At 43.5% G+C, this 20,217-nt stretch overlaps 2 protein-coding genes across 2 annotated transcripts in view; both read left to right on the forward strand.

Annotated features, from left to right (window-relative positions):
- otogl (otogelin-like) overlaps nt 1–13,745 on the forward strand; it is a gene marked incomplete at both ends in the record, with an annotated part of 29,437 nt that extends 15,692 nt beyond the window's left edge. The window contains 29 exons of the mRNA XM_080027659.1: nt 1,474–1,630; nt 1,828–1,854; nt 1,983–2,162; nt 2,254–2,532; nt 2,704–2,821; nt 2,921–3,000; nt 3,163–4,067; nt 4,555–4,732; nt 4,851–4,993; nt 5,074–5,097; nt 5,216–5,308; nt 5,394–5,583; nt 5,859–6,076; nt 6,626–6,767; nt 6,856–7,041; nt 7,193–7,405; nt 7,643–7,747; nt 7,861–7,968; nt 8,116–8,217; nt 8,315–8,419; nt 8,552–8,592; nt 8,700–8,763; nt 8,902–9,080; nt 9,176–9,280; nt 9,358–9,477; nt 9,711–9,756; nt 10,503–10,574; nt 13,360–13,439; nt 13,545–13,745. Coding sequence (XP_079883785.1) covers nt 1,474–1,630; nt 1,828–1,854; nt 1,983–2,162; nt 2,254–2,532; nt 2,704–2,821; nt 2,921–3,000; nt 3,163–4,067; nt 4,555–4,732; nt 4,851–4,993; nt 5,074–5,097; nt 5,216–5,308; nt 5,394–5,583; nt 5,859–6,076; nt 6,626–6,767; nt 6,856–7,041; nt 7,193–7,405; nt 7,643–7,747; nt 7,861–7,968; nt 8,116–8,217; nt 8,315–8,419; nt 8,552–8,592; nt 8,700–8,763; nt 8,902–9,080; nt 9,176–9,280; nt 9,358–9,477; nt 9,711–9,756; nt 10,503–10,574; nt 13,360–13,439; nt 13,545–13,745 — 4,461 coding nt within the window. The remainder of the gene's footprint in view (nt 1–1,473; nt 1,631–1,827; nt 1,855–1,982; nt 2,163–2,253; nt 2,533–2,703; nt 2,822–2,920; nt 3,001–3,162; nt 4,068–4,554; nt 4,733–4,850; nt 4,994–5,073; nt 5,098–5,215; nt 5,309–5,393; nt 5,584–5,858; nt 6,077–6,625; nt 6,768–6,855; nt 7,042–7,192; nt 7,406–7,642; nt 7,748–7,860; nt 7,969–8,115; nt 8,218–8,314; nt 8,420–8,551; nt 8,593–8,699; nt 8,764–8,901; nt 9,081–9,175; nt 9,281–9,357; nt 9,478–9,710; nt 9,757–10,502; nt 10,575–13,359; nt 13,440–13,544) is intronic.
- A 1,648-nt stretch (nt 13,746–15,393) lies between these two features.
- Nucleotides 15,394–20,217, forward strand: part of ptprq (protein tyrosine phosphatase receptor type Q) — a gene marked incomplete at its 5' end in the record, with an annotated part of 39,375 nt that continues 34,551 nt past the window's right edge. The window contains 6 exons of the mRNA XM_080027660.1: nt 15,394–15,438; nt 15,592–15,717; nt 15,814–15,958; nt 16,060–16,338; nt 16,459–16,676; nt 19,890–20,070. Coding sequence (XP_079883786.1) covers nt 15,394–15,438; nt 15,592–15,717; nt 15,814–15,958; nt 16,060–16,338; nt 16,459–16,676; nt 19,890–20,070 — 994 coding nt within the window. The remainder of the gene's footprint in view (nt 15,439–15,591; nt 15,718–15,813; nt 15,959–16,059; nt 16,339–16,458; nt 16,677–19,889; nt 20,071–20,217) is intronic.

Here is a 20,217-nt window from a genome sequence, read left to right on the forward strand (position 1 = left end):
TAGGCCAATAGGCCTTCTATGACGTGATAACCTATAATTCATTAATGTTATTATTAGTCTACTTGCTTGATTTCTTTTTAAATAGCCTACAGAGACACTTGGAGACACATGTGGACATTTATTTACTGCAAATCGCGGCCTTTCGCGCGGATATGGCCATACACAAGCACACATCGCGCTTGCTAGCACAAAAAAAAAAAAAAATCAAGGTAGCCCGCACCCCCCCTGACAACTCACGCGCCCCCGCGCGCCCCACCATTTGAGAAGCACTGCCTGGTTTCATTACAGTAGAGGATTTCTCCTTGTGGCCAACAGGTGGAGCTATGTACAGTATATATGCACAGAAGCCAAGAGACAGTCATCTCCATATAAGATAAACACAATTGAGATAATCATTTTCACGGTATTTCCTTTTGCAATTCCTTAAAAAAGTTCTAGTGTGACTCATTTTATAGATTTTTGTAGAATTTGCTTGTTGATGATGGTGTACTGTAGGACTTCTGCTGTGTAGTTGTAGTGCTGTCATGGCAGTGGTTTGATCATTTATCACATTGCACAACATAAAAGGGGAAAACACTGATGTACATGCTTCTTATAGCACTGTAACCATATCACTGAAGTATTGGTACATTGTTTTATAGAAATGTGAGAAAAAACGGGCCTTGTACCTCACTCAAGATCAGCCTCTACCAGACGGATCTACTCCTCCTTTTCAGTAACATGAGTATATTTATTGCTAGCCTGCTGCTCTGCACAGGATGCTGCTCACTATTAAAATGTATTAACCAAATTAAGGTTTTGTTGGGATGGCGTGTGCATTACTGTAGCCAGTGTCAAAAACACATAGGCCCAAGCAACCTTGCCTTTGGAAAGACCAACTCAATGCTGAAGCATTTTGTCTGTCTGTCATGGAGCTCATCTGATCCCCTCTGCACCAGAGGTTGACCCACATTCCTTTGTCGTTATGTCAAATCACTTCTTCCCTGTTTGAATTATTGAAAATGTCTCACCCTCCAAACAAGACCTCCCCTAGTTTCACGCATTAAGGTTTGGCCTGGTTCACTTTATAAGTTGTTGGTGTGTGTGCATATCATACTGTATATACTGCATATCGACTGTATATAAAAGAAGGATATATAGGGGGCGCCCTTAGCTCAGTTGGTAGGGCGTCCCCCCCATGGGCCTCAGCCAGCAGGGGACCCGGGTTCGATTCCAGCCCGCAGTCGTTCTATGCATGTCACTCCCCTCTCTGCCCCATTCCAACTCTGTCTCTACACTATCAATAAAGCATAAAAATGCCAAAAAAATATCTTAAAAAAAAAGGATATATCATATTTGTGTGTGTGTGTGTGTGTGTGTGTGTGTGTGTGTGTGTGTGTGTGTGTGTGTGTGTGTGTGTGTGTGTGTGTGTGTGTGTGTGTGTGTGTGTGTGTGTGTGTGTGTGTGTGCGTGCGTGCTATGCCTGCCCTCTAGGTGGATGTGGCCTGGTTCTACAGGAACTGCCTGACAGACACTTGCAATTGTAACCGTGGGGGAGACTGTGAGTGTCTTTGTACGTCCATCGCTGCATATGCACACAAATGCTGTCAACAGGGGGTCACAATACACTGGAGATCGCCCTCTGTCTGTCGTGAGTACACACGCACATACACGCATCACGCTCATAGTATGTCGGTCTCTGTTGTGTAGGTCAGCGTTGTCTCCCCTGCTGCCTAACTTTCACCAGTCCGTCTTTGCATTAGCTAATATTCAGCTATTTTTAATCTCAGTTACATATTAAATCAGGGTTATTGAAATAAACTCCCTAACCGTCTTGTTCTCTTTCAGCCTATGATTGTGAATACTATAACCAAGGTATGTATGGGGGTTTGTCCTTTCATAGAGCTATTGTGTTGATTGTCGTTTCCGTACCTTACACACTCTGACTCCCTACCAGCTTATGAAACATTGATTTCCTCTGTTTATCTCTCACTTCCCTGCAGAGCTAGGCGATGGCCCATTTTCCATGGTGAGTGCTGTTTATAACGACACCATGTTTGGAGTGAACCGCACCAGCAGCTCAGTGTTTCCTCTAGTGAGAGAGAGACCAGGCCATTTGCCTGCTCAAGGGCTACTGTTCAACTTCATGGTCACAGCAGGCCTGCAGAAGGACAGGACATCACGTGAGCGTCCATATACACACAATTACATATCGCTGCTACTTTTTTTTTTTTTTTTAATGGTGAATGAACCCCCATTCAATTATTTGCGCAGGTGTCCCTGTGGTGTCACTGGAGTCTGCGGAGAGACCAAACTATTTCCTTGTCGTTTCCGGGCGCAGCCGTCTTCAGCTGGAGCTCTGGAGTCGAGGTGCAGAGTTTAGTCGCAGAGCAACCTTCATCCAGCACCAGGGGCTGTTCCTGCCTGGTCACACCTCCTTCGAGCTTGTCGGCCAACCTGGAATCTTTCTGACACTGACACGTACTGCTGCGCGAGCTCAGAGATACGACACCTCGGAGGGCTTCAAGGCCAGCAGCAGCTTCACACTGGAGGGTCAGAAACCAAATACACACACACACACACACACACACACACACATGTATGCATTTACACACACACACACACACACACACACACACACACACACACACACACACACACACACACACACACACACACACAGACACAAACTAATAATGTATTTTCTTCTCTTTCCTTGAGCAGAAAGCAGTTTTGCAATACCTTACCGCATGATGTGCGAGTGGCGCTACCGCGCCTGTGCGAGCCCTTGTGTCCACACGTGCAGTGACCCAGATGCCACACGCTGCCAGTTCCTGCCTCCGTAAGATTTTTCGTTCGATAAAAAACCGCTCATCATACAACCAACCAGACATTATATTTGTTTAGCTCAAATGCTAAAAATGGCTTCTTCATGTTGTAGTGTGGAGGGCTGCTTCCCACGTTGTCCCAAAAACATGGTCCTAGATGAAGTCACTCGAAGATGTGTCTACACAGAGGACTGTGAGTACAACAACGGATGAGTGTTTTGAGTCTTTAAAATATGCCATTCAAAAGTTATGGTATATGTAATACTGTACGTTAGATTTTATTTACCTCATGTAGGCCTATTTTTTTTTATCTATGCAAAATACATCCTTGCAATATTTATCGTTTCTCCAATAGGTGTGTCCCTTCCACCGACTCCGACGCCCTTTGAATATGTGACTCGGTCCAACCGAACTACTACTGCTGCACCAGCAACAACTTCAACTACAACCCCTACTACTACTACTGCTACCACGAGGCCTACAACCACATCCACCACCACTACTACAACCGCTACAACCATCACCATAGCAACCACTACCTCTTCCACTACAGTCAGGCCCACAACCCCCACTCACACTCCCTCCACTCCCAGCACAACATCAGCCACACAGTCTCCATCTGCTCCAACTCCTGCCGCTCCTCACACCACCACTATTCTTACCAGCACGCTCACTCCGTCAACCAGGCCAGAGACCACCACCCAAACCCCCACTCCAACTACGGTAACCACAGAGGCCACTACTACAACGGTCACCGTGGCAACACCGTCCACTGTATCTACTGAGATGACTACAGTCCCATCCTCCACTTCTTCTTCTCCTCCTCCATCCCCTACTACTCTGGCTTCCTCCACCCTTACTTCCACTTTGACCACCCCGCCAACGTCACCACCAACATCCACAGCAACTTCCACTGAGCCTCCTCCGATAACCCCACCCTCCACCTCCACACAGCCGCCACCCACCACAGCCACAGTCACAACTGTCCCCACCTCCACCGCTCCTGTCCCTGAAAGCACAACCGAAAAAACAACGACCCCTACTCAAACCACAGCAGAAGATACAACCGTTACCGTAGAGACCAGCACCTTAGAGGACACCTCAACAGTATTGGTGACAACTGAAGAACCACTTCCTACAACTACCCAGCCCACCACCATGCCAGTAACCACAGAAATAACCACGGGCCCCGAAACCTTTACTATGTCGGAGGAAACATCGACCACTCATCCTTTCCTTCTGCCCACTACTCCATGCACAGTAAGTGTTACTGGTGTAGTAAAAGTATAATACACAGCCAACCACGCTGTTCTTAAACATCTTGAAGACCGAAAATTCACGTTTTGAACTTGTTGTATTGGGAAAGTTATGCTAGGTTTTCTATGCAGTAGATGAGTTATATTAATGGATTCATTTACATATACTTCAAGTATTTATTTCAGTATCTATAGAATTTTGCACAGGTGTAATCTTTAGTGAAAAGGCATGTTTCATTCTTAGAAACGTAATACAAAGTGTGAAATGTTTTATGTGTTGTTTGTAGAAATATTAGAATAAACTGAAATTATCAGTAAGCATAGTATTGCTATAAGTAATAATCCATAACCTGGGATCCACAGGTAGGCACAATGTAATAATGGATTTATGAGGGGACTGAAGAAAAAGTATACATTTATAGATGGATGTTGGATGTTGTAATATTGGTGTAAATCATGTCAACACGATGTACTTGTTTCTTTCTCCCAAGCCTCCGTACTCCTACCGTATTGATGAGTGTTCTGAGCTGATCTGTTTCAATGGAGAGCTGTTGCTTCACAACTCCTCCCTACACTGTCGCTTCAACACCACGGCGCCCAAGTGCAGTCTGCTGGGCTTGCCCATCCTCATCAACACAGACCACTGCTGTCCACTGTGGCAGTGCCCCTGTGAGTGTGGTGGCTAACTTCTGATTCCTTAATATGCAGCCCTAGTTATTAGAATGCATATTTTTCTGCAAGGATCAGTGTTTGATTTGTATTGTATACAATTCTTCCTTTTTTTTAGGTCGCTGCACCATGATGTCAGACCTGCGGGTTATCACATTCGATGGAAACAATGTGGCCTTGTATGATAACGGCTCTTACATCCTGGTTAACCTGCCCAGAGAGACTATTATAGGCACCGTGGAGAAATGTCCGACCAGCCAGGTAACATACAAATAATTTCGTATGACGTATGAAAACCTTTCTTTTTTTCTTTTTGGTGAGACATTTTCTTTTCTTTGCAGAGTGTAAACTCCATCAGGCGAACTGTGAGTACAGCCTCCTCTCCTCTGTATAATTCCCCACTCTTGTGTTTGCATCAGAACCAACAGCTTTTCAAATATTATCTACCTGCATTACAATGTTTTAATGTAATTTCCCCCAAAGAGTCCTACAGGTGGAACATCTGGTCTCTGTTTTAAGAAGCTGAACATTACTACATCCTCCTACAGAGTCATTATCAACCGACTGGATCGCAAGGTGAATCTCCTTACTGAACGCACTGCCAAGAGTTCAGACTTATCCCACACAAATAACGCGGTTCTCGTGTCTTATTCCTCTCCAGGTGACAGTAAACTACAGACCTGCTAGACTTCCATTCTCCCTTCACTCTCTTTATGTGGAAGACACAGGCAGCATGTACCTGATCCACACACCTGGTGGGGTCAGCATACAGTGGTATCACAGCACTGGCATCATGGTCCTGCAGTACATCGCTCCTTACAACGGATCTGTACCCACTCGAGGCCTGTGCGGTGAGTCACACACAAACTCGCACACACATTCACACCGGCTCGACTGCATCTGTGCCAGCCTCATTTATCTAAGTGCCGGCTATCAGCACCTAAAGGCTCAGTGTCCAGTAGCTGCATCAATCTGACTTCAGCCATTACGGGATATGACAGTTTGAGATGTTGAGAGCCATTATGTTCAATTAGGCGGTTTCCCACACACATATTCTTACTTCACATTTATGTCGCTTACAATGAAGTGACATAACTCACAAACGCCTCTGTGCCTGTTATGCCAGGTTGTTGTGACGGTAACCCAGAGGATGACCTGAAGCTGCCCAATGGCACAGTGGTCAGAGAGGTGGGAGACATGATGGTTTTCCTGCATGCATGGAGGGTCCAAACCACCGATGAAACCGAACACACACGCAGGGTCGGAGACAACTGCACCACTGGGGACTGCTCCACCTGTCTCTCCATGCTTCGCCAGAGAGCCTTCATGCCTTGCCACAGCAAGGTAGCTTAAGTGTTCACATAGCAGATTTCAAGCTTTATTGTAATGTATGTGTGTGCTTACTTTGCCAGGACTTAACTATTGAAATGATGAGTTGATTCATTTATCAGTCGATGAAGGTAAAAACATACAAAGAATTTGAGAAGAAATGTATCATTTTAATGTCATCTATAATGAAACTGACTAACTGGCAGTTACATTCAAACAGGCAGTTAGATTCAGAGCCAATCAGAGTAGACTGGGCTTTTATGGAGATTGTTTCAGACAGAAGCTGAAAAGGGGAGATTCGGAAATTGAACTGTGCAAAATATAAAGTTTTTTTTGGACAATACACACCATGAAAACAATTTCTAATAAAAATCCTAATGACAATTTTCATTTATTTATCATGCAAAAATACAGCCTTTACAGGAAATTGTGATTAGTATTTATAACTTTTTTGCTGCGATATCTAAAAACAATCAAAACAAGAAATACATCTATAATATACGGAATCAATTGTCGAAGCTTTGCTTAACTGTTTGCATAAAAACATGGCTGTGTGTTTTGCAGGTCCCTCCGGAGCAGTTCTGTGACATCATGTGGGCGGGGGACCTGCACTATAAGGATCACCAGTGCGACTTCCTGGCGGCGTACGTGGCGGTCTGCTACACACATCAAGTCTGCATCAGCTGGCGACGACACAACTTCTGCCGTAAGGAGACATAGGCCGAGAAAATGGCTCACGCGCACGCAGATGTACTCACTTGTGTCTTTGTGGTTTGTTTGTGTCTTTCCTGTAGCGTTGCGGTGTCCCCCCGGTAAGGAGTACCAGCCATGTGTGAGCACCTGCACCAGTCGCACCTGTCTGAACAGAGAGTACTACGAGGAGACCACCTGCTCCTTCATCAGGGAGGAGTGTGTGTGCCGCGGTGGAACCATCCTGCACCGAGCTGACTCCTCTTACTGTGTAACCGAGGATCGCTGTGGTGAGTGACGGAGTAATTACACTTCCCTCTTTGATGAAAACTCTGCATTGTCAGAGAGTCTGAATAAGTTTTGGGTCGTGCTTTATATTACTCCTTGACTCCGCATTCAGTTGTGTAATCAGTGTATTTACTTTGGCTCTGTTGTATCCAGTTTGCACAGATAATGAGGGGAACCCCCGGGCCCCGGGAGAGGTGTGGAATGGCTCTGCTCGCAGTTGCTGTCTGTACAGGTGTATGGAGAACGGCTCTGTGCTGGCTGTCGAGGCAGACTGCCACTCTGTCCCTACACCGCTGTGTGAGAGGGAGGGGGAGTATGTCCTGGATGTGCTGGAAGAAGGAGCCTGCTGTCCAAAGAAAATCTGTGGTGAGTTTTAAAAGTGAAGATCTTCTTCGCCCAAACGAGAAATTATGCTTAAACGATTGCCCTTTGAATCCGGCCTGTAGTAATATCATATTGCTGATAATTGCTCGTCAATTCTGTCGCTTACCAGTATCCCAAAGCCAGTGACCAAAAACCATTACATTTTAGTAAACATAAGACTCATAATAGGTTCTTTTATTTCTCTTCCTTTTGTTTTTCTGCTCCTTTACTGCTTCTCAGAGTGCAATATGACCATATGTGACAGTGAAGCTCCACCTTGTGATAATGGCAACAGACTAGTGATTGGTTACAGCGCTCTGTCCTGCTGCCCAGAGTACAAATGTGGTGAGAACGAACGTTATCTTTCCTGCAAAGTTTTTGTTTTTGTAAACTACTAGTTTAATGTGAAATTTGGCCTTAACTTTCGCTAATCACTTTCTGCAACCTGTGCTTCTCAGAGTGCGACCCCTTGGCATGCCCTCCTGTGTCTGCACCCAACTGCAGAGAGGATCAGTTCCTAGTGGAGGTCAGGGGGGGAAAGTCTTGCTGCTACTCTTACTTGTGTGGTAAGTTTTAATTGCTGTTCCCAGGTCAGACTAAAACTGAGATTGGCAGTCTTCAGCATGATGTTTGGCCATCTGCTATGTCTTAAGCTTTGCCACCTCCATCAATTACAGCACTGAATTTGCTGTTTGTGTATTCCATCTGAGCAGTGTGTGAGTCATGTACCGAACTCATTCCAACGTGTTCACATGGAGAAATTCTGGCTGTGGATCTAAACACCACCAACAGCTGCTGTCCTCAGTACTATTGTGGTAAGTGTATACAGGTTTTAGGGTGTGTACAGGATGTACAGTATGTGTGCCTTTGTGTCTTCAAAGTTACGTTTATACTTTTCCCCATATGTTGCAGTGTGTGATGTCAACCTATGCCCTGAATCATCTGTGAGCTGTGCACCTGGTCTCTCTTTGGTTCAAACCACTGTCCCTGGGCATTGCTGCCCACAGCACCACTGCGGTACACACACTCCTGCATCAACTTATAATGTATTGTTTAGGACACAATATATTTCCAAGTTACTATGCCTGTCACGTACATGCAGAAAGTTCATGCTACCTCTCTCTTAAACTTTCTCTCCTTCCCTCCCAGAATGCCAATGTGAGGACAGCTCTCTCCCCATCTGTCAACTGGTAAGTCAGCAAAAAGCTGCATCACGAGTCACTGTCTAAACAGGTCTTTGCTAGAAGGAAGAAAAAGTGAGCAAATTCAGTAAAGTCAGCACTCTGTTTTCTCTCAGGGGGAGGTGCTGGTCGAGGTCCCAGACAGCAGCACCAACTGTGGCTGTCCTAAGCACTCATGCCGTATGTGTAGCGCAATCACGAGAGCTAAGAAACACACACCTGGCCCCCTAATATTTACTACAAACTTTTTTTTGAGTATTTGTCACCTACAGTCCTACAGTATGATTATTTATCTTGTTTATGTCTATGTGTGTATAGAGAAAGCGGAGGTGTGTCTATTCCAAGGGGTTACAGTGCTTGGCCCAGGCCAGTCTCTGATTCAGTACCTTGAAGGGCAGCTGTGTTACACTGTCCATTGCCTGCATCACCGAGATCCAGACTCTGGATTCTACGCCATGGAAATAACCTCTGTCAACTGCTCCCAAAAATGTGGACCCGTATGTATCAAAAACATTTAAATAATTTTGATACATAACATAAATGTATGATTTAATCTCTTCAACTGTAGCTTTTTACACCTCACCCACATTAGCACCAGGTGTACGCACCATCCGCGGACCCTCAGGTGTGCTGCGGCTCCTGTAAGAATGTCTCCTGTACTTTCACCAACGAAAACGGGACAACAGAACTTTTCGCTGTAAGAACAAACACATCCACATGTGCTAAATTGTCCCCGCCTTTTTCGAGCAGTACTGATTCCGATTGTGTTTGCAGGCATGGAGTTCCTGGGTGGAGAACTGTACACGTTACGACTGTATGGAAACAGTAGTGGGAGCAGTGATACTTGCCTCTGGGGTGGTTTGCCCGCCTTTCAATGACACAGAGTGTATTCAGGTTAGGACCTCTAAATGTATTATATATCTAAAGTTAGGGTTAAACTCACTAGATTAAAACACTGGCTCAAATGGATAATCCTATCTGATGAAATCAAAATACAATGTAAGAGATGAATTACTGACCCTTAACTGCCAAATACAATCTGAAAACATGTGGTAATATGTTAGTTTGGTTTGCTTTGGAGTTGTATGAAAAGTGTTTCTCTGTCGTCTCTTCCTGTTTCCTTGCAGAATGGCGGTGTTGTTCAGAGCTATGTAGACGGATGCTGCAGGACATGTGAGTCTCCAAACTTATTGGGTGCTTCTGATAAAGCTTTGAGCTGTCGATCAGAGGGGTGAGCGCCTTGTTGCCTGGCAGTGGATGGGCTTATTGGCTGAATGGTTGGGGGTGCGGCCTGTTGTAGAAGGGTGGAGATAAGAAGCCTGTTGTCGGCCTATTACTACATTTCCCACAATCCCTGCCTTTACCAGTGAAAAACACAAGGAAAGAATGAGAAAAATTAAACAGAATGATAATAATAGTTTTTACTAAGTCAAAACATAACATGTGCTTTCGAAATCATGAGCTGTGAATTGTTCTTCTTGTCTATTTTACTACCGTAAATAATATTGAGCTTTTCATAAATTGAGTGGATTAAACCTTGACATTTTGTGTCTGTGGGGATTCGGCATTGCAGCCTTGCCAGCTTGCCTGCTTTAGCAGTGACTTTGCAATTGATCCAATCAGGGTGCTGCGCGGCCGTTGTTTCACAAATGAGGATGTGAAATGTTTCAGGGGTTGGAGTTTGCCCTGCTGTGCTGCTTTTTGTAGTACATCAAATGACTGAGTTCCTCGGCTGGCTGCCCGGAGTGACCCAAAGAGACGTAAAATCCACATGCATGCCAGCTGCATTGATTCCATCCTCTGTGTGTTTGTGTGTGTGACACTGAACTATGTTTTTTCTGAACCAATCGTAACCATGTGTGTGTGTTCTCATGGTGTTCCTTTGAACCGGACGGCTGTGATCCTGACGATGTTACCAGGTTCTGGAGTGGGTTTTTTACCATTTACCGTTAATCCCGTAACCCCCACTGGTAGTACTAACTGTGACACAGGTACCACCACCTCCTTGTACTATTCCCACTTAACATTGACTCTTTGGCACCCTGGCACTCAGTGACTCATTCACTTGCACTTCTAAGCTTCAAGTTTGTTTGTGTGTGTGTGTGTGTGTGTGTGTGTGTGTGTGTGTGTGTGTGTGTGTGTGTGTTTTTATTTTTAATTTTTCTTCCTCTCACTGGTTAACCCGTAAAGATCTTGCCCTGTGAAACATAAACGTATTCTAACCTTGCATAAATATCTAGTGTGGAACCTTGCATCAGCCAATGTGCATGTTAAATACTTTCTCAAATACCCGTTTCATACATTTTTTCATTTTTTCATTTAACTTTTATTTATCCTCAAGAGACCAATTGAGGGGTGACCCTCATTTTCAATGGTGTCGAGTTCAAACAAATTCCAAGGAAAAACAACAATGCATACACAATATTCAATGCAAATACATCAAATACACAACAACAGGTGAAGAGAAGAAAAAACAAAAAACAAAAAAACAATTGAAACATTTACATAGTGGTGAAGAGTGGCAGCAATTAAAATGAAATTAAATGGGTGAAAGTACAATATAGCCTAATTAAAACAGTTACAGGTAGAGTTTGGCAGATTTAAGATAGTTTGTTTAAATTGATTAAAGGATATGAAGGTATTTAGTTTAATTTGTTGCTGTAAGTTGTTCCAGGAGTCGGGGGCACTGAAGCTAAAAGCTGTCTTTCCCAGCTCAGACCGGGCTTGTGGGACATAAAGCATGAGCATGTCAGTGGAGCGGGTCTGATAAAGCCCATCTGAAATTTGCAACATTTCTGTTAAATAACGAGGAAGCTTCCCGGTCAAGGCTTTGTAAATAAAAATATGCCAATGTGCATCACGTCTCTCTTTAAGGGAGTACCACCCAACCTTTTCATATAAAAGACAATGGTGTGTGTCATAAGCATCTCCTGTGATGAACCTTAAAGCAGAGTGAAAAACAGAGTCTAGGAGTTTAAGACATGAATGAGATGCATGCCGGTAAACCACATCACCGTAATCAAGGACAGACATAAAAACTGCCTCAATAATCCTTTTCCTACTAAATAAAGGGAAGGTGGTTTTGTTCCTATAAAAATAGCCAATTTTTTGTCGTAGTCGACAAACAAGATTTTTTATATGGAAATTAAAAGTGAGTTTATCATCTAACCAGATGCCGAGATATTTGTACTCTGTGACTCTTTCAATTAAAAATCCATTCTTTGTAAAAACATTAAAATCATTCAAATTTGTAGTTCTTGCTCTGGAGAAACACATATATTTGGTTTTGTCTGTATTAAGAACAAGCCTGAGGTCTACTAGACAGTCCTGCAGAGTATTAAAAGAGCTTTGTAGGTTCTCAATAGATTGGTGCACCGAATCGGAAATGCAATACAGTACTGTGTCGTCAGTGTATAGATGGGTGTGACAGTTTTTTAGCGATGAAACAATGTTATTTATATAAATTGTGAAAAGAACTGGACCTAAAATTGAGCCCTTTGGGACACCATTTGTAACAGTTAAGAATTCAGATTGGTATCTTCCCAGTTTAACTGACTGCTGTCTATCAGATAGGCCTTTCACACCGCCGCAAAATCGGAGCTAGTTCTGGGCTTGTTCGGAGTTAGAGCCAGTGTTTTGGTTTCACACCGCCAGAGAGCCTGCTCCGGGCCGTAAAAACCGGGGGAACTCATACCCCAGGATTGAGCAGGGTTTGATAAGAACTGCTTGCGCGAACGGTTGGGGGAGGGATTATCCTGACCAACCAGAGCAACTCAAACCTCATGCCCGCCATATTTAAAAACACCGCTACTACGAGACGTAAACATAACATAATTACCGAACGTAGCGATCAAATTGACCGGCGAGAATACGCTGTATGGGTCCTGTTTGCTTAAGAAAGCAAAGCGAGAGCCAACAAGTGTAAAAATAAGACGTATTCGCCGCTGTTGTTGTGCTTAAAGCTAGCGGTAGCTTTAGCGTTAGCCACAAGAGCAGCGGCGTCGGGTGACGTACACACACGTTTACAGTGACGTCATGACGTTGCTCTCTTGCCGGCTCCATGGCTGTCTCCGGTCGATGTGAAACCAACCGGTTCATAACTGGGATAAGGCTGTAACCAGTTTTGAACTGACTCCAACACCAGCCTGGAACTGACTCTTGGTTCATTTTGGTGTGAAAGGCCTAAGAGAGATAATCCCTAAACCAGCTACATGCAGACTGATCATTCCAGCCCAGCCCTACACAGAATCCTTTTGACCTGTTTTGATTTGCTTAAAAGTAAGGTTAAGTTCAGTGGCCAATAGAAAAGCCGGATCTCTGCTGTGAGAGCTGTGCCCCCTTCACCCAACTGTCAATCTGAACAGGCTCCTACTGCTGGGCAACAAAGAGCCCTGCTCAATAGGCTTCTCAGGGTTGTGTGGATGACAGGTCTCTGATCAAAAAGGATGTGTGTGTGTGTGTGTGTGTGTGTGTGTGTGTGTGTGTGTGTGTGTGTGTGTGTGTGTGTGTGTGTGTGTGTGTGTGTGTGTGTGTGTGTGTGTGTGTGTGTGTGTGTGTGTGTGTGTGTGTGTGTGTGTGTGTGTGTGTGTGTGTGTGTGTGCGTTTGTGCGTGTGTGTGTGTGTGCGTATGTGTGAACGTGTGTGTCTTTGTGTATGTTTGAACTTGTATCTTTGTACGATTTTGCTTTGAAAGTACTGTGTGTGTCTGGAGTCACTTCTGAGTGTTACTGTGTGTGTGTGTGTGTGTGCATCTCATTTCTGTGCTAACGTGTGTAGGTAAAGAGGATGGCAAGACATGCAAACGTGTGGCCATTCGGACTACCATTAGAAAAGACGACTGCAGGAGCAATGCACCGGTACGAGAAGAGGCACATGCTCAAATACAGTAAATTGAGGAGGCTAAATCATAAACATAACGATTGCACCGCCTTACACATCCTCCTGACTCCCTCCTTTTACAGGTAACAGTCTATTCCTGCGATGGGAAATGTCCCTCTGCCACCATATTCAACTTTAACATCAACAGTCACGCCCGGTTCTGTAAGTGCTGTCGTGAGAGTGGACTGCAAACCCGCTCCGTCACACTCTACTGCTCTCGCAACGCCACAATGGTGGAATACAACTTCCAAGAGCCTCTGGACTGTTCCTGCCAGTGGAACTAAAAAAAACAAGATTGAGGCATAAAAAAAATGAATCAGGGCATAAAAAAATTAAAAGAATGTATGAAAGTGTGAGAAATGTGGGAGGGGGAAATCAGATTTTCTTTTTTTTACAGTACTGATGAAGAAGCTTGTAAAACCAGCCATGTTTCACTTTGTTTGTCACTATAGTTCACTTTGCAACACTGACTTCTGAGTCGTAGTCGTAAAATAACTGATCATAATCATGAAATTCTTTTGTGGTAGTTTTGTCTCCACATTTTCTTTAAGACCTGCAGTTGCCATCACAGTCGGCTTTTTATAGTGCTTTTAAGAGATGGTACGATGCCATGAGCCCATTTTCCTACTGTATATTAACAATTGATATCATGTTGACACAGCAGTTGTTGCATTTTATACGTATGTCCGCTGTTGAGTTCAAACGCTGTGCATGCATTTTGGTTTGTCTTAGGGGATAAATGTTGCCTTTGTACAAATGAAAGTGTTTGCAATACTTGTTTCCTTAGAAAAGTTGAATGAGTTTCTAAAAATGTGACCTTTGCCCTCTCTGTAGTTTCCATATGTTGAAGTAAAGTAGGTGAATAAAAGATTTAACAGTGACTTTGTCTGGATTATTGCAATACTAACTGCGCCATTGACCTGCAATGGGTCCTTTTTTACAAACCCTTATTAGTTGCACACGCTCATCCTGATTCAGCATTTGTAGCGCTGACATTTGTTTGTGTTTCTCCTCCGAGAGGTTATTGCTGTGTGGGAGTCACCTCTTCATAATAGAACCCCTCAGTGGACTCCGCTCTCTGTCACTCACCTCTCCCTTTCACATTCCTGCCATTCCACATGGGCCAGGGCTCCCACCACCGCACCCCGAATCTGAGCCAAAACCTCTCTCTCCACCGCAGTGGTATGAACAATTTGCAGCACATGCTTATTTTAGAGGTCACAAGAATGCACTTGTGGAAAACAAAATCTCTGACCTGTCTGCTTTGACTGACTTCCAGAGATGTGAAGCTGGTGCCTCTGCCTAATTAGCGCATCTCAATTTCCAGCAATTTCCCAATTCATCTCCCTTCACTCTCCTCTGCCCACCAGTGTGCCCCCATATCCCCAGCCTCCCCGCCCACCTCTCCTCAGGAGCCCAGCTCTGGAGTGGCCATGTGCCCGTGGTTGCCATGGTTAACTGCTCTTATACAAACAAAGACCTGAAACAAATTGGTTGAACTCACATGCACAATCTCTCTCTCTCTCTCTCTCTCTCTCTCTCTCTCTCTCTCTCTCTCTCTCTCTCTCTCTCTCTCTCTCTCTCTCTCTCTCTCTCTCTCTCTTCACTCACACAAATGAAGACTGTCTCCTCTTATACATAAGGGTTTGCTTCTCCGGGAGACACGGTCATTGCACTCTGACACTCCATTTGAGAGCGCGCTAAATTCAAAGTCCAGACTGCGTAAAACAACTTTTCAACAACTATTTAAGATTAGGTCAGGGACCAAAATAGTTCGAGACTTTCCACAACCGAGGTTTACTGCACAGCTGTCTTCGGTTACTTATGAGCCTATACTACTGTCACAACTACTATCCATTGTTTGACTGACTGTGCCATTGAGGATCAGTGACTGGCAGACCTTGATGGAGATGAGATGGAGTGACATTTCCAATGGATCTTACTGTGCGTCTGTGGTTACTTGCTGGTTTATGTCAGGTAAGATTAAAAAAATCCTGCAAAACTTTCAGTTGTTTGTAAACCAGTTTATAGTTGAAATCCACTATGTTTAGGCCTATTTATATTATGCAGCCTTTTGTAATTGCATTTAACTTGTGGGACTTGTCTCTGGTGTCTTTTCCTCTTCCTCAGGTGGTCTTGCTGACCTGTGAACAGCATTCTAACCCTTTTGAGGTTGAAGTTTTATTCCAGTCCTTCCCTTCCACTGAAGATCCAAGCAACTACACAGTCACCTGCAGGACTGCGAGTAACCGTCTGGTAAGAACACTTGTACAAGGGATAGTGGCATATTATATGTGGTTCAGATTTGTATTAGTTTTCAGAAGTGAAATAACTGTCACAACTTGTTTGCAGGTGCATGTGGAGCCCATTGATCATTCAGCATGCTCCCCCGACTGCAAAGTGACGCTGCGCTTAGTCCAGGACCCAAGAGGATATAACATCACGCTAAGAGCCAACAGGATTGACACTGCTATTGGGAGCAAGTCTTTTCACTTCAGTAAGTGTCTGTGAGCCTGACATAATGGATCATTACGTTTTTATTGATGTTGTCATCTTTTAATCTTGTCTCTCCTTCTTCTTGTCTGTGTTTGTGTCCAGTCCCAGTCTCCCTGTCCTCCCTTCATGTGCACAGCACGGCGACTACTGCTCTCCTGACATGGAAACTTCTCACACATCAAAGCCTCTCCACCTTGACTCTATACAACACTCACGCACAATCCGCCCCGCACATCTTCAACATAAACTTGGCAGAGGCACAGCACGAGGTGAAACGTCTGCAGCCCGGCACGCGCTTCAAGGCCCAAGTTTTGGTGACCACATTCCTCAAACACCACAACATGACATTGAAGCAGAGACTCGACATTGGCGCGGAAACAGGTTTTGTGCACATTTGCTTTTATGGCAATCACACGACCACATTTTTCATCAACCTTAAACCTTGCCTCGGGCCAGGTGGAATCTATTGGTATCGGTTGAGGATGATTTCTGTCTCTACAGCTCAGTGCCCGTCTGACTGGTTGGCCAACGGGAGAAGCTGCTACACTTTGAGAAGGGCAGGTCTGTCCTGGAGTGATGCCCAACGCAGCTGCAAAGACCTGGCTGCTGGGAGTCACCTCGCCGACCTGAAGACCCAGGAAGATCTGCTCTTCATATCCTCTCACCTGCTGAGCCACAACAACCTACTGCTGCTGTGGACTGGACTCAATGACCAGCAGGTAGCCTTCTGACAGAGCTGCAATCAATTATGCCTTTGTAGTATCACTTTGATTGTTTTTTCCATCTACATTGTAAGAATAGCTCATTTGTCTTTGAGAATGTGCATATCTATTTATTATTTAATAACCTCATTCCTCACAGTGGATCACATTCGAGAATTTTCTTTGAAAATGTATCTTTAGTTATTTGAAGAGGGTGATTACATATAAACAGTGCCTGCTTTTCAGCTGAGGTAGATATTGCTTCCTGTATCCTGCAAAATCATCACTGGGTAAAATAGTTTACAAAATTGTAGATCTTCCAGATACCAAAGCCTGAAATCTGTTCCTCACATATGGTGGTATATACAGTCATATGAAAAAGTTTGGGAACCCCTCTCAGCCGGCATTATAATTGACTCTGCTTTCACAAAAAAAAGATAAAAGTGGTATGTCTTTAATTTACCAGGAACAGCTAAGTACTGGGATGTTTTCCAAACAAAGATTTTTTGAAAAGCAGTATTTGGTTGTATGAAATAAAATAAAATGTGAAAAACTGGCTGTGCAAAAATATGGGTACCCTTGTGGTTTTGTTGATTTTAATGCCTGTAACAGCATGTAAAACTGATGAATTTAAACACAAATTTGGTTGGATTATGTTGTTAAGCCTTGAACCTCATAGAAATGTCTGTTTAATCATGAGAAAATTTATTTTAGGTGCCTAAATGCAAGTTGCACTTCTCTTTGACTCTCTGCTGAAGTGAGACAGAATGGGATCATCAAAACAGCTCCCAAAAGATCTGAAAAACAAAGATTGTTCATTGTCATGGTTTAGGGGAAGGCTACAAGAAGCTTTCCCAAAGGTTTCAATTGTCAATTTCGACTGTAGGGAACGTTGTCAGGAAATGGAAGGACACAGGCACAGTGGCAGTTAAACCCAGGCATGGCAGACCAAGAAAAAAACAGGAGTGGCATAGGTGGAGGATTGTGAGAATGGTTGCACACAACCCACAGATCACCTCCAAAGACCTGCAAGAACATCTGGCTGCAGATTGTGTATCTGTACATCGTTCAACAATTCAGCGCAATTTGCACCAAAACATCTGCTTTTTATAAAGACCAAATAACTTAATTTTTGTCTCATCAGTCCAAAGAATTTTCTTCCAATATGAATCTGGCTTGTCTAAATGAGCTTTTGCATAGGGGAGAACGGGGTAATTTGTCACATGGGTTGGATGTCACATTCGTTATATCTCGCCACCAGAGCGCGCTAGCTCTGAAATGTTGATATAAAAAAGGTCCAGAATTGGGATCAGAGGTCACATACATAGACTTCCTTGGAGGAAGACAGCTGCATTTCAGGTGAGAGGATGTTTTGTGTTTTTCATGTCAAATTCAAAATATTTTGCTTCTCAGTATTTTTCTTCTAGGCTTTTACACAATGGGTTTATAACAAAACACTTGTTACCCTCAGAAAGTGTGAAGGGTAAACTATAGTTTAGATTGTGGTTAGCAAGCTAATTAGTTGTCAGATGGTTGTTGGCCTTGATGCTAGCAAGAAATTCAAGTTGGGGTTGGTCGTCAAATTTTATGGGGGGTTGGTTGTCACATGTTATCTCAAGGCTGCAGCCAGAAAAGGAACCCAATAACGAAAGAAATTGTCAAGCTGTACCCTCACTGACACCCCAGAGAAGGAAAGAATAGAGCAGGAAAAGGCAGCTAGCAAGCAAAAGAAAAAAGGGCAACAAAATCAAAACAACCCAGTGCATCCCAAACTAGACCAGCTGCCAAGGCTACAGAACGTTATGTAGGCCTATTTGTCAACTTGACAATGCAATTAAACATTCAAATTTGGTTCTGCCTCCTTGCCTTTTTTTTAAGATTTTTCCCATTAAGATAACATTGTGACAAACAACCCCATAGTGTGTGACAACCGACCCCTTGATGGGGTTGGTTGTCACAATGTGTCAGAGTGTCTTTGATGGTAAATTACTTCTTCATTACAATAAGTTGGAAAAAAAGAGAGACACACATTTCTAGCCAACACCTTAAGCTTCAATTTAATGTAGGAATGGCTATTGACAGATGTTTTGGTGATGAGCAATTCTCACTAGAGTAAAAAGTGTGCCTACTTACCCCGTTCTCCCCTACTCCATGCAACTGTATCTGTGGCGTGGGCGCAGAAAGGGCTTCCTTCTCATCACCTGGCCATACAGATGTTTTGGTGCAAATTGCACTGATTTGTTGAACCATGTACAGATACACAATCTGCAGCCAGATGTTCTTGCAGGTCTTTGGAGGTGATCTTTGGGTTGTGTGCAACCATTCTCACAATCCGCCGCATATGCCGCTCTTGTACTTTTCTTGGTCCGCTAGACCTGGGTTTAACTGCAACTGTGCCTGTGTCCTTCCATTCCCTGACAACGTTCCTTACAGTAGAAATTGACAATTGAAACCTTTGGGAAAGCTTCTTGTAGCCTTCCCCTAAACCATGATAATGAATAATCTTTGTTTTTAAGATCTTTTGGGAGCAGTTTTGATGATCCCATTCTGTCTCACTTCAGCAGAGAGTCAAAGAGAAGTGCAACTTGCATTTAGGCACCTAAAATAAATTTTCTCATGATTAAACAGACATTTCTATGAGGTTCAAGGCTTAACAACATAATCCAACCAACTTTGTGTTTAAATTCATCAGTTTTACATGCTGTTACATGCATTAAAATCAACAAAACCACAAGGGTACCCATATTTTTGCACAGCCAGTTTTTCACATTTTATTTTATTTCATACAACCAAATACTGCTTTTCAAAAAATCTTTGTTTGGAAAACATCCCAGTACTTAGCTGTTCCTGGTAAATTAAAGACATACCACTTTTATATTTTTTTTGTGAAAGCAGAGTCAATTATAATGCCGGCTGAGAGGGGTTCCCAAACTTTTTCATATGATTGTATTCTTTTGCAAAATCACACACCATTAAAAGCACAATGGTATTTAAAATTGATTTTAGGCCTTGCAAAAGTAGAATTATAACATTGCGTATTTTGTCATCCGTCACTGATGATAAGGACATTTTTCCTGTCAAAGTAGTTTGTTTTATTTAAACAGAAAAAAAACCCTGTGGCATCGGGCACTCCTTATAGAGTTTTGTTTTTGTTCTTTTTATTTGAATGACAGTGAGCTGGTTAAGTTTATAGTGTACTTTGCATAAAGTCTCCCTTCTGCCACTCCACAGGAGGAGGGACGACCTCTGTGGTCTGATGGCTCAGCCTATAACCACACCAACACTGTGATGTCATCCCTGCCAGCCAATGAGACGGACTGCTTTGCCCTTCAGAGGAATGCCGCAGGACCAGGACACTTTCTCACTGCTTTCTTCTGTTACATCCCCTTACCCTTCATCTGCCAGTACCAGAGTAAATAACTTGTGCCAAACGCCCGTATTGACCACATTACTACAACTACTTTACTGTACATACATTGTTCAACCATTCTTATTCTTATTTTTAATTTTCACAACCCATTACCCTCAAACCATATCATTTGTCAGCACTTATTTACTT

This window comes from Ammodytes marinus (genome assembly GCF_949987685.1).
Source record: "Ammodytes marinus genome assembly, chromosome: 5".
Taxonomy (NCBI): domain Eukaryota; kingdom Metazoa; phylum Chordata; class Actinopteri; order Uranoscopiformes; family Ammodytidae; genus Ammodytes; species Ammodytes marinus.